General features: G+C 36.7%; 1 protein-coding gene across 4 annotated transcripts; it reads left to right on the plus strand.

The window, feature by feature from the left end:
• The first annotated feature begins 212 nt into the window (after positions 1 to 212).
• LOC103936748 (SAC3 family protein A) lies at positions 213 to 9,255 on the plus strand. Of its 4 annotated transcripts, none has more exons than XM_048590523.1 (15): positions 214 to 392; positions 529 to 583; positions 718 to 792; positions 1,261 to 2,106; positions 2,552 to 3,175; positions 4,277 to 4,378; positions 5,159 to 5,274; positions 5,671 to 5,848; positions 6,046 to 6,540; positions 6,662 to 6,802; positions 7,151 to 7,210; positions 7,539 to 7,669; positions 8,233 to 8,366; positions 8,460 to 8,695; positions 8,851 to 9,255. In XM_048590523.1, exons 3-15 carry the CDS (start codon positions 733 to 735, stop codon positions 8,947 to 8,949), a joined length of 3,222 nt encoding a protein of 1,073 aa, XP_048446480.1. In that variant the 5' UTR covers positions 214 to 392; positions 529 to 583; positions 718 to 732; the 3' UTR covers positions 8,950 to 9,255. The 4 variants fall into 4 exon arrangements, with proteins under 4 accessions (XP_009344890.1, XP_048446480.1, XP_048446479.1 ...); XM_048590522.1 differs by having other exon boundaries at positions 721 to 792; XM_009346615.3 differs by having other exon boundaries at positions 213 to 583; positions 721 to 792; positions 5,674 to 5,848.
• Positions 9,256 to 17,704: the final 8,449 nt, after the last annotated feature.

Consider the following 17,704-nt stretch of genomic DNA (forward strand, 5'->3'; position numbering starts at 1 on the left):
TTTCGTATCAAGTTAATGAGTCATGCAAGAAATTGTTATGCTTAATATCTAAATGACAAATAAGTCGTATTCGTATCGTTTACGTGTATACTCGTTATCTTAACAAGTTCCTAACATTTAACTTGATAAAAATCCGAATAATGTTAACCCAAAACCTATTATTTTTATGTTGTCTTGGTCAACCGCCAAACACCAAGTCCTCCTAAACCCGCAAACACGACCCAGGACCCAACATAGACCCCCGGTCGTTGAACCTCAAACCCTCCCTCCCTCCCTCCTCCTTTCTCTCTGCATCTTTCTTCCGCATATCTATATCGCTGTTCTCGCCAATCTGCCCCTAATAATTTTTATTAATTTTTCTGGCTTTTTATAAATTTCATTCGTGCTATCGGGTATTGATAATTAGGTTTTTTCAGTCCAAATTCTTTTTTTTTTTTTTTTTTTTTTTTGCGTCTTCTTGCTCGTTCTTGTTGTTGATCTCAGTCTGTTTTCTGGGTTTTTTCTCCGCCCTCCGATTCCATTTATCAGCTTTCTCGTAAGTCAAACTGCGTTTCGAGGTTGATGCCCTGCGTTTTGTTTGAAGGTACCGATTTTAATTGGCAATCAATTAGGGTTTTGGATTCTTGTTATCGAAGATTTTTGGGATTTTTACGTGGATTTTGTAGTATGTTTGACTATTTTGTTTGTTTGGTTAATTTATGTTTTGATTTATTGTAGCAGGATGCTAAAGATATGATGAATCAAGGAGGTAATACCGAGACGATAGCTCCACTGGACCCGAATTCGCTTGAGGTGATTACTACTAAGCCCGCTTCTCTGTTACGATTTTTGTATTAAATTCTGATTGACGGTAGGAGATTTCGATTTCAAACAGATTTGTTGCCATATAGAATGTGATTTAAATTTATTTTCATATGTACTCTCTAAGCATAGCCTCGCCCGCATTTGGTAGATTAGCTGTAAAAAACTTAGTTTTTTTAGTATAGCTCAAAGGATTATCTGGGTGTTGTTCTCTTAGGCAAAAAATTATCTTACCAAATGGCCTGTACTGCTCGTCTGTAGTGGATGCTAAGCTTGTTGTCTCTGATTTTCCATTTGTTATATTCCGTTCAGTTTACTTGACATGTCTACCAATTTTATGATAGCCATTTTTTAGTTGGCTCTGTATAATTTTTCATATCTATATATTAATACCAATTGATTATTGCTTTTTGAATGGCAATACTGATTAATACAATTTTGCATTTATTTGTGTTTTAGAATCGGTATATTATTAATGCAAACCAAGGACAGACGCCTTCATATCCTCCTCTTTCAACAACTGGTTCAGAAGCCTCGTCCTGGAGCGTTCATAGGACGGACAATAGCTTGACAGATAATGGGGTTCATTCCCATTCAACCTATCAATACGATCAGCAACCACAGCCGCCTGGGAGTAGTACATCGAGTTTGGGAACAGTAAATGTACCACAAGATTACAATAGTTATGCTTCATACCAACATTCTTCAGATACATATGGTTATGGAAGCGCAGGGTACCCAGGTTACTATAACAACTATCAGCAGCAATCCAACACTTCCTACTCACAGCCTGTAGAAGCATATCAAAATACAGGTGCTCCTTATCAGCCTCTTTCCTCATTTCAGAATACAGGGTCTTATGCTGGGTCTGCAAGTTATTCAAGCACTTACTACAATCCTGCTGATTATCAGACAGCTGGAGGTTACCCAAGTAGCAGCTACAATAATCAGACTACCTCTTGGAGTGACGGAAATTATGCAAATTATATGCCTCATCAATATTCACAGTACACCCCGGATACCACTGCTGCATATAGTTCTAGTACTGCGACTTCAACTTCACAAAATTATGAGCAGCACTACAAGCAATGGGCAGATTATTACAGTCAAACAGAAGTCAGCTGTGCTCCCGGTACTGAGAACATTTCTGTTACAAGTACACCCAATGTGGGATGTCTGGTTCCAGGTGCTACCACCGGGTATCAAACCTTGGACAGCCAGCTACCACCACCACCACCACCACCACCTTCATATGCTCCTTCTTGGAGGCCAGAACCCAGTCCATCTGAATTGCCATCAGTGCAGGTTTGAATTTCCTTCCGCGGAGGGTTTTTGAAAAAGTTCCGTGCCCTCATATGCCAGCTCTTCTTGATATGGTGCATTGTTGAATTCTATTAATGATCCTATTAATGATCCAAGTCTAAGTATTCATATGATTGAAACTGTCATTAATGAGTGATATTGTCATCAAAGATTATTGCTAGTGCACATGGTAGCTATACTTCAGATTTGTGCATCATCACATATATAGCCTTTATTTTTGTTTTATGTTTTGTTTTAGCTTACTTTTAATCTTTACATTTTAAACCAACCATTAGATAGAGTTCCATGATATTTCTGACAACTGCAGTTGATGGTTTATCTAATGATATTGATCTGATGTTAAATTCGAATATCTCTATAGTCATTACTATGCTGTTGAAATATGTTTGGTTAGTAAAATTCTTGTCGTTATTCTTTGGCTTCTCAGTCTGGTGCTGTAGTTATTGGTGCTCATGATGGTTACTGGAATCATGGGGCTCCAACTTCTCAATCTCAAGTTCACCACAATAGTTCTATGCAACCACAGTTCCAAAAACCTTTGGATGAAAAGGCTTCTTATGATAGCTTTCAGGATCACCGGAAAACTGCATTTTCTCAAGCACCCAACGTGCAGTATCCTGCTTCTCAGCAGGTGCCCCATGCCTCTCATACTTACCAATCACCCTTGCAACCTGTTCCATCCCATGCGTCTCATACTTACCAATCACCCTCACAACCTGTTCCATCCCATGTGTCTCATACTTATCAATCACTGTCCCAACCTGTTCCATCCCCTGTGTCTCATACTTATCAGTCACCCTTACAACCTGTTCCATCTCATACTTACCAATCACCCTCCAAACCCGCTCCACCTATAGGTACACAAAGAGATGATAAACTGCAGATTCCAACAAACCCTAGAATCAATTCAAATCCAACCTTTGGGTTACCAAAAACTGACAAGGATAGCTGTACAACCACTGCAGCAGAAAAACCTGCTTATATCAGTGTTTCACTTCCAAAGCCGGTTGACAAGGTGACATCCAGTGCCACTGCTGATTCTCTACTTAAGGTATGTCTTCTGCTTTGATGACTGTTGCTTTTTTAAGTATCAATTCCCAGTTATTTCTTTCCAGACTGACTACTAAAATACTAAAGATGTGATGGTCGTTGCTTCTCATCTTTTCTTCCAGAAATATGTTAGGAGTGGAAGTTTGTTACCTCTTAAGATACTCTTCTTAGGTTGCGAGCTTGCTATTCTGCTATGTTAACTATACATGGTTCTTAAATTGTAACATAACATAAATTGCCTTTCCTTTTACCAACCCTTTTTAAATGCAAGCATGTACTGACATTCTGCTACTTTTAAGAAAACAAAATGTTGATAGCGATGGGGCAGCATACAGTCCTACAATGAATAAGCAATTAATTAAGCAGTTGGCTTTGGAATGAGCGTGCTCTTTTAAAGGGAAAAGTGAGGCAATTGGCCTTAAAATTTAGAATAAAAAAGGAAGATTTTGTCACTTCAACATTTATTTGTATACTTGTTTTTCTAGTAGGATATCTGGAATAATAAGTGGAGAATAATGGGGGAATTCTTTCCTGCAACTTTGTAGAAAAAAGGAACTCTCCTTTCTGAGTTTTCTCTGAAACTTTTCAATTGAAGAGTTCATTCCAAACATATAAATAACATGAGATGAACCTACACCTCTAAGATGAAGGATGATTAACTCTAGAGCCATTTGAAATTTCCCAGGGCTTGCCTTATGATATTGTTTTGATACAAATTGATCGTAATGAAATAAAATGTCATTCCTCTCTTAAAGTCCAAGAACTGATGCAAAATCTAGCGAACAGTTATAATTAAGCTATAGGCACTCAACTCTGATTGTGGTTGATAGGTGCACCGCATGTTTTTAGCACCTTAATTCGTTTTGAATACTTAATTGTTTAAATTGATCAACCAATGTGTGTTTGGAGATTTCTGCAGCATCCTACCAACATGGTTTCCTATAATGTGTTTTTATTGTTTTGGGTGTTATGCATGTCTTTATCCTCTCCTCGTATGTCATAACATTACGCACAGAATGGTAATGTAGTTCATGACTCAGTAAACTATGCTGTAGCTAATGAATATGAATTTATTTATTTATGCATCTTTTTTCATTTTCAGCCTGGTATGTTTCCCAAGTCGCTGCGTGGTTATGTCGAAAGGGCTTTGGCTCGCTGTAAAGATGATAGGCAAATGGCTGCATGTCAGTCTGTCATGAAGGAGGTAAGCCAAATTGGTTAGAAGTTTTTCTTTGCCAACTTTGAAATCATACATGTTGATGGACTCTTGCAAACTCCCCTTTTTGGCATGACTTTTGGATTTTTTATCAATTGTAGTCGCCCTTAGTAACTATTATCTAATATGTTGTGATGATAATAAAACCACTATATTCGTTATTGTGAAGAGTTGAGTCTTGAGGTTTTTGCAAAATGAAATGATTTTCCATGACCCAAAACCTCCTGCATGTTCTATGACTTACCTGCCACGTAATATATTTATCTGAAGTACTATTACCTATCTATGAACATCAGTTTACCATTAAATGTCATATTGCATCTTCCACAAATGTTCATCTGATGGTTCAAATGAGTGCAATGTTTATGATTCATGGAAGCATTTTGCTTTCAAGTGTTTGTATGTCAAGAAACTTTTGTTTGCAAATTGAGGCAGATGCACTTCTGGCTTGCTGCTCAATTCTATGTCAGTTTCATGGACATGAAGCACTCAATAATGTATTTTTTCTCCTTATTAACTCCATACTTCTCAGTTCTCAGTGCAATGTTTCAAGAAACATTTCCTTTTTTGGAGTATCTGTATATCTTGGAACTTTTGTTTGCAAATTGAGGCAGATGCACGTTCTGGGTTGCTGCTAAGCTGCTTAACTTTTTGTTAGTTTCATGGACATGAAGCATGCAATATTTTTTTTCCCTCGATGCTGCTTGTGTGTGTGATTTTTTAGATGGGATGTATATGGTGTGTAAAAGTACTTAATTTTCGTTTCAGATTATCACCAAGGCAACAGCTCATGGTACGCTTTACACACAGGACTGGGATACTGAACCTCTTTTCCCTCTGCCAAATGAAGATGCTATTAATAAAGAGCCTCCCTCCGTGGGCTTGTATGTTTACATTACATTTATGCACCTTGAACTCATTTATTCATGAATATTTTGGTAACCATTGTATGAAAAGTGATCATCCATTAGTCAGTTTTGGTTTGTTATTTTGTCACATTTCCTAACCTACTCTATGTGGGTTGATTAGTTTAATGAGAACGCTAGGGAGACCATCTTTTTAGACCACATTTTATAGATTATATGATGTGGCGGTTGATGGTTTGATTCTATCTTTAAATCAGTAAATAAGGGACTCCACCCATCAAGCTCCAGCTCACGTGGTCTACAAAATATGGTTTAAGTAAATGGTCTCTCTAGAATCACCCTTAGTAACATTCGTTGCAAGGTTTTAGATTCCAATGTATAGACCATTGACCTTTAAGTGCTCTGGTTGTGCAGCAGTTTACAGTCTTCAAACCTTGTTTCGTCATTGCCAAAGTACAAAAGAAGTCCGAATAAACGATCCAAGAGTAGATGGGAACCTCTACCGGAGGAGAAGCCAGTTGAGAAACCGGCATCTGTCAACAATGACAGTTTAAAATTTTCTTGGATGAATGTCAATGATAAGCAAAGAAAGGTAATTATTTTGTCAACCAGTCTTTTTATTTATTCTTGGGAAGGAAACCCAATTGTCTTAATCTTAAATACATATTTTTTATGTAGAGATGCATATTTCATTTTTACTTACATTATCTGGAATATACATGATTCAAGCATAAAAGCTGTCAAACATTTCTAGCTTACCCTTGTATAATGTGGTGTTCACACATGTAGCCATGGATGGGGAGTGCTGGATTCAAAGATGGTAATACAAGTAATGGAAAGTTTACTCCACAGGAGCAGAAAAATGGAAGTAAGATAACCCAGAAACCATTTAAGAAGCAGCGCCTTTCTTATGTTTTAAGTACTGCTGAGAACGATGATGCATCTAGTGATAGTGACGAGGAACAAAGTTTAACCTCATATTACACTGGAGCAATGGGCCTTGAGGATTCACCAGAGGAAAGAAAGAGACGTGAAAATCGCTCTAGGCGTTTTGAAAGAGTGCAAGGACATTGGGCACAAAATAATCACTTCAAACCAAAAAAAGCTGGTGGTGGAAACTTGTATGCCAGAAGGGCTACTGCCTTGGTGCTTAGCAAAAATTTTGAAGATGGTGGCAGCAGGGCAGTTGAGGACATTGACTGGGATTCTCTTACTGTTAAGGGGACCTGCCAGGAGATTGAGAAACGTTATTTGCGCCTCACTTCCGCTCCTGATCCTGCTACTGTAATAATCTCTATCTCATATCTTTCTTTTCTATGAACATTCTAGTTAAATAAATCAAATGAACTGGTGAAGATGATGTGTGATGTAACTAATCTGCTACAGAATCTGTTCTACCTGACAGGTAAGGCCAGAGGATGTTCTTGAAAAAGCTCTGCTTATGGTACAAAATTCCCAAAAGAATTACCTATATAAATGTGATCAGTTGAAGTCCATTCGTCAGGATTTGACAGTGCAACGAATTCGCAATCACCTAACAGTAAAGGTATATTTGATATCATATGGTCTTTATTAATCCTTTATCATATGGACTCTAGTTTATTTACCCTTTTTCTGCTGCCTGACTACCATATCTTTCAAAACTGACTGTTGACTACTTAAATCAACTTAACCAGGTCTTTTCGGCTAATTAGAGTCACTTTGATCACCCATAATTTTTAGCATTTACTTCTTTACATCCTAATACAACATTTAAACTTTTGCTGAAGTTTTTTTATTTTTTCAAATTATGTTATCTGTAATATTATCTTTCATTTTCAACTACCGACCCCAATCTTTGTACGAGTTATGTTCACATCAGTTTGTCATTCATTCTGCCTAATTTCCTGACCAGGTGTACGAAACCCATGCTCGCTTAGCAGTGGAAGTGGGGGACCTGCCCGAGTATAATCAGGTTGGTGATCTTAGTGTGGTTGAAAACAATTTTGTAAATACTTTACGGCATGACACAAATAAGATGACAATAGAAGAACTTTACCTTGCCAAGGGAGGTTGTGGTAATTATCTGTGGGAATCAATAAATTTGATTAGTTTGGCTTCAAAACTGATAATTCTTTATAACTTTTTATTCGAGATACGAATTTATCCGACGCAGTTAAAAGTTTATGCACCTTTTTTCAGAAAGAAAAAGAAACAAATATTGTTGCGCAATTTTAATATTTGAAGGTATTTATTCCTCATAAGTTCAGGTGTCGAATAACAGTCTTTCATGTTGTTTTCAGTGTGCGTCACAGTTGAAATCTCTCTATGCTGAAGGTATTGAGGGATGCCATATGGAGTTCTCTGCATACAACTTACTTTGTGTTATCCTTCACTCAAATAATAACAGAGATCTAGTATCATCAATGGCAAGGTCAGTAACTCTCAAGTTAAGATGACTTTTCTCGTATGGATATTGTGGCTTCTTACTATATTCAGGTCTCTTCTTTTTTGTTGATTAAAGTTCCATAAAAACTCAGAGTCATGAACGGGTCCATAGGTAGTGAACTTTAGTTTATAGAAAATTAGAAATACACATTTGGCAGATATTGGGACACTAAAAAGTTACAAAGATATGTTTTATTGTCTTCTACTTGACTATCAACAATGTTATTCTATATTTCAAATACGGAGTAGAAATAAATTTGTGCATGTCCTATATTGCCTGGTTGTGTGAGATAACAAGTTTGGTGCAGAATCGAAATTTAAGAAATTAATGATTGGTCACCTGATTTTTGATGGTAATGACTACTCTTTCGCCAAAAAAAGAGATTATATTTGATGAAATATGAATCAAACCATTATTGCAATTTTAGCTCTTTGTTGCACTGTAGTGTACGATTATTGCATGCAGAGCAAAAGTGATATTTCCCCCTTCCAGTTTATCAAACCATGTAAGATGACCCTGAATATATTGTTCAACGTTGTTGAATGTAGCTTGTCAGTTGAAGCGAAAAGAGATGAAGCTGTTAAGCATGCTCTTGCGGTTCGTTCAGCTGTGACTTCAGGAAATTATGTTATGTTCTTCAGGCTCTACAAGACAGCTCCGAACTTGAGCACCTGCCTTATGGGTGAGCATCTCTTTCAAATGAAATTATCTTTTACATTTTGGATTATAAAAAATATAAAAAAGGATTATTGTATAATAACTCTTCCTTCTGCAGATCTCTATGTTGAAAAGATGCGGTATAAGGCAGTGAGCTGCATCTGTAGATCATATCGGCCTACGATACCTGTTCCTTACGTTGCTCAAATTCTGGGATTTACCACCATTACACCCACAAATGAGGAAAGCGAGGAGAAGGATTCAGAGGGATTGGACGAATGCATTGAATGGTTGAAAGTACACGGTGCATGCCTCACTGTTGATAACAACGGAGAAATGCAGCTTGATACAAAGGTAGGTTTTAATTACACAAATTTTGCTCACACGGATATACACATTCCCCTGTGCTAAATTTATTTTCGATTGAATGGCGCATTAGCTGCTTGATGTCTACTTGGTGGCAATTGCTATGTATACAGTGGCTTGAAATGGTTATGTTTGATGTGCAGCCTACGTCCTCAAGTCTTTACATGCCGGAGACTGATGCGGTGTCCCACGGCGATGCCACTCTCGCCGTTAACGATTTTTTGACAAGGACACCTTTATAGCTAATTTGTTAGTACCCGATTTTATTTTGAGTCTCAGAGAGCGGTGGAAGAAGATGGTGCCTTCAGAATCTAATGCAGAAGAAACGAGCGGGCAACTTCCCAGAGTGGTAGGGCATTCGGGGTTCCCTGTAACATTAGAGAAAGGAAAAAGAAAAGATAGGTTAGTGTTGTGTAATTGGAATATTTGATGAAAAAGAATCCGAATTAGGTAACATGTAATATCCATTCTTTCTTTTTTGGGCGATAGAATATGGTAAATACACAAAGAGAAGAAAGAATAAGAAATTTTTAAAAATTATTTGCTGAGATTAATCTGTACTTTTGAGTATATTATTTTGGTATTTTAGCCATTAATTATTAGGAAAACTAATGAAAATTGCTTGAAAACTTTGAGTTTTAACGATAAAGATAAAATAAAGGGTAGAGTGAATAGTACTAGGATTGATTTTTTAGTGTAAAAATGTAGTTTTTCGTTGAAGTGAACAATATCGTGGATTTTTCGTTAAAACTTTCTTAATTATTTTGGTCTTTTTGGGAAAACTCTCTTAAATAAGTACTCAAAAAATATCAAAAATGCCAGCAATAAACAATGGTCAAAATGATTTGACAAAAATTAAGAATATTTTTGTCATTTTGTCATATTTAACGATTTTTTTACAAAAATACTAAAGTGATTGATGATGAACAAACTCAGGGATCCGTGTTATTGATTTTATTTTATATTGATGATAAATTATGTGATTTGTTAATTTAGTTTACAATTTTGATTTTTCTAGCATTACTCTTTTCATTATAAAAAAATGCTTACATGACTCGATAAATGGTGAATTTTTTTTTTCCGTATTCCTTGAGTTGTACATAAAAAAATCTTGAGAAAACTCAGCGACGTTTATATGGTTGAAATGTGTGCTATAATTAACGGAAAAAAATGATTACCCTGCCGAGCGTTTTCCTCTCATTTGAGTAACTCAAAAGTATAATCTTATAATCAAAGGTTGAATTTGCATTACAAAAACAAATCAAAATTTACTAGAATTTAATACTAGAATAATCACATATATAATTTAATTTATGTTCACTCCTTGGGCGGAGCAGACTGTCACTGAGGCCACACTCACCTTCTCCTTCTCATACTGAAGTTCTCGTACTTAAGAGCAACTACAGCATATCAAAGGTCTTCAGGGCAACTTCTTATTCAATCCCCTCTAGTGAACCGTAACTACTTTTAATGAACAATAATTGCTTTTTGCATCTTCATCCCTAACTGAATATCCATAGCAATAAGCAATAAAATATTAGTATTTTTTATTTTATAAAATAATTTTATTTGTAATTTCGGATAAGATTTTTAATCGTTCTCATTGTGCCACGTGTCATTATCCGAAAAGACAATTTTTTATGATAGATTTCAATAAGATTTTTATCTAATGCTGTCGTACCACGTGTCGTTACCTTTTCAGAATCGTTGAGGATAGATTTCCGATAAGATTTTTAACCAATCACGTCGCGCCACTTGTCACAATATGTTTGCCATCTTTGAAGATAGATTTTGATCAAATTTTTAACGAATGACAGCATGCCACATGGTGTTATCTACAACATAATCCTTTCTTTTTCCTCCTTATAACCCACCATCCATCTTAAGAAATCACACACCAAAATCAAAATCTCTATCATTATTTATAGTTTCTGCTTATTTCTTACAATGTCTTCTTCGTTGTGGGAAATCGATGAGCAAGAGAAATAATTGTTTAAGCAAGCAGAAGAAACGTTCAATCTCCATGTGGGCAAAAATAAGATGGAAGAGGAAGAGGAGCATAGAAGGAGAGATGACGAAGTAAGAAGCCAAAGAGCCTTACATTCCCGTCGAGTCATCCAAGTTGTGGCTCAGATGTCCAGGTCCAGCCGTTCTGCAAACATTGATAGAAGCAAGCATCGATGAGGTACGGATCTGAACCAGCACAAAGTAAACCTGAACCAGCACAACTGACTACCCATGATACTTCAACACGCTCTTCCCCGTCTGCCAACTCCACCAGCAACAGCGCCGTTAGACCCAGAACTGTGATTTGCTCGTTTAACCTCTCGCTGTACGGGCTGAACCCGAAATCCACCTTCACCCCCTAGACACCGGCTCCTTGAGCGGCACCAGTGGAAGGTACAAGTTGGATGCGGACGAGGATCCAGAACCGCTTTTGGACTTCCGGGTCTTCCATACTCCCGTTTTCTTTCCAGTGTCGCTGCGGTATCGGAGTCGGACCTGGCTCAGCTTGCTGTCGAAGTCATCCGGGCCTGAACTAGATTCGGGCGATGGCTCGGGGGTGGCGTTTCCGGGTCGGTGGCTCAGGTTGCGAAGGAGAATAAGGGTTTGCGCGAGTGGGGTTTGGTCGATGAGGACACAAGTGGGAATAGGTTGGGGAAGTCATCCAGGCCTGAACCAGATTCAGGCGATGGCTCGGGGGCGGCCCTCGGTCGGTGGCTCGGGTTGTGAAGGAGAAGAAGGGTTTGCACGAGTGGGGTTTGGTCGATGAGGACACGAGTGGGAATGGGTTAGGGAGTTGTAGGGAAGTGGCATTGTCGCCATTATCTTGCTGCTGAAAAGGTTCAGCTCGTGGAGCCGTCTGTTTTCTGTTTTGGATGAGGAATGCTCTCTGGAATTTTTTCTTTTAATTTTAATTAAATAATAAAATAAATACTTTTTATTAAATTTTATTACTTTGTTTTGGGTATTTTGAGTATGGAGAATGATTCTCTCTCCTTGTAATTTCCTCCCCCTTCACTACGTTCACATTTTCTTTCTTATCATTTTTTTTTCCTTATAAAAGTTTTAAAACAAAATATTAACGTGATTTAATCGCAACCATATAAATAGAAATAGAGAGAAGAAAGGGAGGGGAGAGAAATCCTGGTCCGTTTGGTATGGAGGCCATCGGGTGGCGGGAACCACCTGGGCTACTAGGTTTTGGATTAGGTGAATGTGTTGATGGAATTTTAATTTTAATGCGGTGAATGCTTTTAATCAAATAAGGTAAGAGTATCAGCCACTAGGGCTAGCCTAGTGGTGTTGGTGTGGGTAAGGGGTGGGCGTAGTCTAGGAGGTCTTGGGTTCAAGGTTGGGGTGGGTAAGGGATAAATTATGCTATTAAATGGTAACAAAGTCAAAGTGAGTTAATGTTATTTTATTATAAGGTTTTTATCACAAATGATCTCTGAAATTGACCCACCCAATCAAGATGGTCCTTGAAATTGAAAATCGTAGTCCCTGAAATTGGGTATCGCAAATCAATGTATTCCTTCTGTCACAATTTCGTTAAAAATTCTGTTATGTGTTGATGTGGCATATAATTGGGTTTCACAATATAATAAAATATTGCCATGTGGATTAAAAATATTTAAAGAATAATTAAAAAATTATTTTATATAATTAAAAAAAAAAAAAGAAAAAGAAGAAGAAGAAGATGACTGTTCATCATCTTCTTCCCCTCCTACCCGACGACCCACCATTCTCCTCCCCTTGAAATGGCACCTTCGCACCCTGTTCCCGCAGTCCTCGTGTTCGCCGGTGATAGTAATTCGAAATAAACCTCCCCGATGTTGCTCGACCTGGAGGTGCAGTCCATAGGGAGTGGGGCTGAGAATTCGTGAAAAGATGATGGCCATAGATACAATATAATATTTGATTTGGGTTGGTTTGATTTGGTATATAAGCAAAATGCAAAAAGCAGTTATAATCAGTGTTCTAAAAAACACCCTAGGCAGCGCCTTGGAACCGAGGCGATTTTGGGCAAAACGGCTGGAAAAATCGGGGTGGCTTTAGGCGGGCTAGGCGGTGCTAGGCGGTTGGGTGGTTTTTTTTTTTTAATTTTTTTTTTATATATTTTTTGTGAAATTTGTTTAAAGTCTAAGTTCTAATTATACCTTGAAATTTTGTTAATTTTATAGAATATGTGTGTTGTGTATCAACTTAAATTCCGGGATGCTAAAAATAAGTATTTTACATTACTAAATTTCCTTATTTTCCTCCTATTTTCCATTTTATGTTGTTTTAAATTGTGAACTTGTTGCACATGTGTCATCCTACAATACTCCTCACTATGGTTATATGACATATATGCTTAATGTGTTTTTAAATTTTGGACTTGTTGGATACTCTTTTTGTATTTTATCATTCTTTTATTATCTTATCCATGGATTTCATACAAGTATAATTTTTTGTAAGTGTTAATATGCATTTATTTACAAGATATACAAGAAATTTACCTAAATCCGCCTAGGCGCTAGGCGCTAGCCCGCCGCCCGACTAGCGCCTAGCGTTTTTTAGAACCTTGGTTATAATTAGTATGTGACTTATTGGTGCTTAGCTTGGGAGCAAAGCAGGTGCCACCGGCGAACACGAGGACTGTAGGAACGGGGTGCGACGACGCCGTTTCAAGGGGAGGAGAATGGGGAGGAGAATGGTGGGTCGCTCGCTGGGTAGAAGGGGAACAGTCATATTCACCTTCTTTTTCTCTTTTTTATTTTTTTTGTTTTTAATTATTATTTAAATACTTTTAATCCACATGACAATATTTTATTATATTGTGGAACCTAATTACCTATCACATCAGCACATAATAGAATTTTTAACAGAGTTGTGACGGAAGGACTATATTGATTTTCGACATCCAATTTCAGGGACTACATCGATCGATTTTCAATTTCAGGAACCATCTTGATTGGGTGGGTCAATTTCAGGAATTATTTGTGATAAAAATTCTTTATTATATTTATTTTTGTAAAAATAATAATTATATCGTTAGATCATGAAATCTGTACCACATAATCAATTCACATTTAAACAACAATATCAATCATTCATATTTACAATTTGATGACAAAATGCGATGTCAAATAGTCTCAATGGTCTTAGCCTTGAGATTTTTTTAGTTGGGTTGAGACCATAGAGTTCTTTCAAGCCAAGTCCTCGCTAGCTAAGTAACATTGTTCGTCACCATCTTACTCTCTTTATTATTATTATTATTTTGAACAAACGATATTATTAACCTTAAAAGAGTGAAGAAGTGGGCTAAGTTTCACAATAAGCTAGCAATATTGTGGTTCAAATTCGTTTTTGATGAAAATCAAATTTAAAACCTCTCACTTACATGTACTACTAAATCGCCCCTCTCTTTCTTGTTTGAATGGTAATTGTGCGGAACCCAACCGAACAAGTTGGACTAATGCCCATGTCCTTGACTAAGGGGCACATATTCCTCATCACGCAATGGGTAGGCAATTCTTTCATGCACATGACCACGTGATAATTAACGTGCAAAGTGGAAACAAATGCATGGATATTGAAGTCAAAGCGAACACATGAATTCCAATATGTACCTGACAATCTAAGGCTTATATCGTAAAAATTGTATGATGCATCGGTGTATCGAACTGATAAATTTGTAAAAATTAATTACGAAATTTTGACAATTTCAATTTAATTGTTCAAAAATAGGTGCATGGTGAAACAGAAAACCCCCAAAAGTGTAAGTGAGCAAATTTCGGGCTGATTTGGTATTGCTGTGCTTTGAAAAAAAGCTGCTTCTACTGTACTGTGAGAATAAGCAGCTGTGAAATAAAGCAGCAAAGTGTTTGGTAAACTTTTTTGTAAAAGTGCTTTTGAAAAAAAAAAAAGCAGTATTATAGTGTTTGGTAAACTTTTATGTAAAACAGATGTGAAAAAAAGCCAGTTTTTCAAATCTGGGTTTTGCAGCTTCTTGTTTTTGGCTTTTTTTTCACCCAAAACTGTGAAAAAAAGCTGAAGCTGAATGTTTACCAAACACAAAAACAGCTCCCAACTTTTTTTGATACCAGCTTTTTTCAGAATCACCTCAATACCAAACCAGGCATTCATCTTCCCTTAACAAGTAAGCATCTTGGGTCGAAAACAAACAAGTATTAAGTTCACATAATTGTCGTAACGATTATTATTGGTGTGTGTATATACATTTCATCACTTGAGCTCAATCATTTTGTGTATATAACACTTATTCCATGATATTTTGAAGACGATATATCTATATTGGTAAGACATATCTTCTCTCGTGTTATATATGTAGTGGACATGTGAAGCCTCTGTGTGCGTTTGTAAATGGACTACGAGTAAAAACATATTCATATTAGAATTGTAGTAATGAACAAAATACATCTTCAACTTGTAATAGTTTCTACCCAGACATCTCTTGTTTGAAATTTCGACATCTCTTAAATTATTGTAACAGTTTCGAAATTTTTTCTTAAAAAAAAACTTGTATAAAATAGAATAGAAAAGAGTAATTTATTATTATTTTGTCGCAAGGAAGAAACTGACTACAGATTTTGACAGGACAACATCAACACATGCTTGCTTTTTTGAATAGATTAATTTAGTCGGATGTCATTAATTCTCTTCTCTGAGCAGTCCTAATCATAAAGTTTTCAATATTTCACACAGCTTGATGTCCCGTAAGAGAATAATGTTAAGAAAATTAAATTGGTAGATAAAATTTGTGAACTAAATAATGTGTCATCAATAAAAATGAGCATGCTTATTAATGCTTAAGTAATCATTCAATCATCAACTTTCATATCATTTAGTTACAAAATTCTATCTACAAATTTAATCTTTGTAGCATTACTTCTCGTATAATCCATATATAGTTATCATCCATAAGGGAATGGAGAGGGACAGAGAAACAAAAACTTAAGTACGTTATTAATGAAGGGTTTTTTAGCCAAAATGGTCCCTAAGATTTGCATAACTCCTCATTTTGGTCTCTGAGATTGTCCACCATCCATCCTTTTGGTCATTCCATTAAAAACTCTGTTAAGTGTCCCCGAGATCTTGGTCGGAAGTTTGGGCAATTTTCAAAGCTTCGTAATTCAATCGTTTCTTAACCAAATTCAACCCATAATATATCAAAATGAAGATAGGAAAGTGTAGAATAAGATTATACCTATTTGGAAGCCCAATGGTTGCCAGAGATGGTTGGAAAATAGCCTCAAAATTGACTGGTCTGAGGGAAAACTGGAAAACTCGCCGGAAACTGGGCAAACTTTAAACATTCATAACTTCTTCAATACTCAACGAAATCAAGTGATTCAAAAACAAAAATCATAATTCTCGATGAGACGAAGAGAATGATACTTTTTTTTCAGTGGCTAACTCGCCGTGGTTTGGCCGGGAAACGACTCGAAAGTGGCTGTCTTGGTCTCAAGTTAGCCCCTTTCGAGCCATTTTCCAGCTAAACCACAACGAGTTAGCAGCTGAAAAAGGCACCATTCTCTTCATCTCGTCAAGAAATATGATTTTTATTTTTGAATCACTTGATTTCGTTGAGTATTGAAGAAGTTATGAACGTTTAAATTTTGCCCAGTTTCCGACTAGTTTTCCAGTTTTTCCTCAGACCAGTCAACTTTGAAGCTATTTTTCGACCATCTCCGGCAACCATTGGGCTTCCAAATAGGTATAATCTTATTCTACACTTTCCTATCTTCATTTTGATATATTATGGGTCGAATTTGGTTAAGAAACGATTGAGTTACGAAGCCTTGGAAATTGCCCAAACTTCCGGCCAAGAGCTCCGGGACACTTAACGGAGTTTTTAACAGAAGGACCAAAATGATGGATGGTGGACAATCTTAGGGACCACTTCTATTGATTTGAAATCTCAGGGACCAAATTAAGGAGTTATGCAAATCTCAATGACCATTTTGGCTAAAAAGCCTTAATGAAACTTAACATGCACGCCACTAGTATTATAATCTTAAGTTCGACTTCATAAATAACAAGTTCAATGATCAAGAAGTCTTAAGTTTGATTTTCATAAATAGCAACTTCAACAGAGTTAAGATTAAAAATGGGTGGACACGCATTGCATATTTAGAGGAGCCACATAGGGGTCACAAAGGTATTTGGGTGCAGAAAATTTGGATTCCTCAAGCTCATCATGTCGCTTACTCCAATGATAAGGTAATTTATATTAAACTATAAAAGCGTGATTAGAATATGGAACATCAAGTGCAAGAACAGATACTTTTAACCAACTGAGTTACAAGCCACTTCCGAAGACTATCTTGTTGAATGGAATTTCCGTTTTTGTTGAACAGCAATGGTGCTAATACCAAACTAAACCCTACAATTAAAGAGATGAACATGACAATACTAGTACTACCGGCCCTGCCGATGGCAAGTGCACTATATAGCTATCAGCCCAGCTGGTATCACTCTCATGAAGCTCATGTGTCAAACTAGCTCGCACAATTAATTAAGTACCGGCCAGCGGCGAGCAACCCAAATTTAATGAATTTACTAGACAATCTAGCAAACAATTGCCAGTCGCAACTTAAATGATTCGGACTCGTTTAGTATAGAGGGTCGGATTAGAATTGATAAGCCATTATTTTGAAGATACGTTGAAGGAAGAAGTATTATTTTGAGTTAGATGTACGTAGAAGATGATTACCCATTAAGAAAACTTATCAATATTTCACTCCCTAAATTAGTATGATTACTGAAAGGGATAAGTTTCCTTCATGTCTAATTCCCGTCCAATAACCTCAAAATAAAAAATCATCAACTTCTATCTTCAATATACCTTGAATTCATAGAATTAGTTATTTCAATTCAATAATAGAGACCAAACGAGGCCTTGGTTACACACTCAGGAATCTGTCATTGTTGAATTGATTTTGGTCACATGACCATGAGAGAGATAGGTGATCAGATTATGTATGGATC

This window comes from the organism of the source record quoted next, unplaced genomic scaffold (genome assembly GCF_019419815.1).
Source record: "Pyrus x bretschneideri cultivar Hongxiangsu unplaced genomic scaffold, Pyrus_bretschneideri_v1 Contig32, whole genome shotgun sequence".
NCBI lineage: Eukaryota > Viridiplantae > Streptophyta > Magnoliopsida > Rosales > Rosaceae > Pyrus > Pyrus x bretschneideri.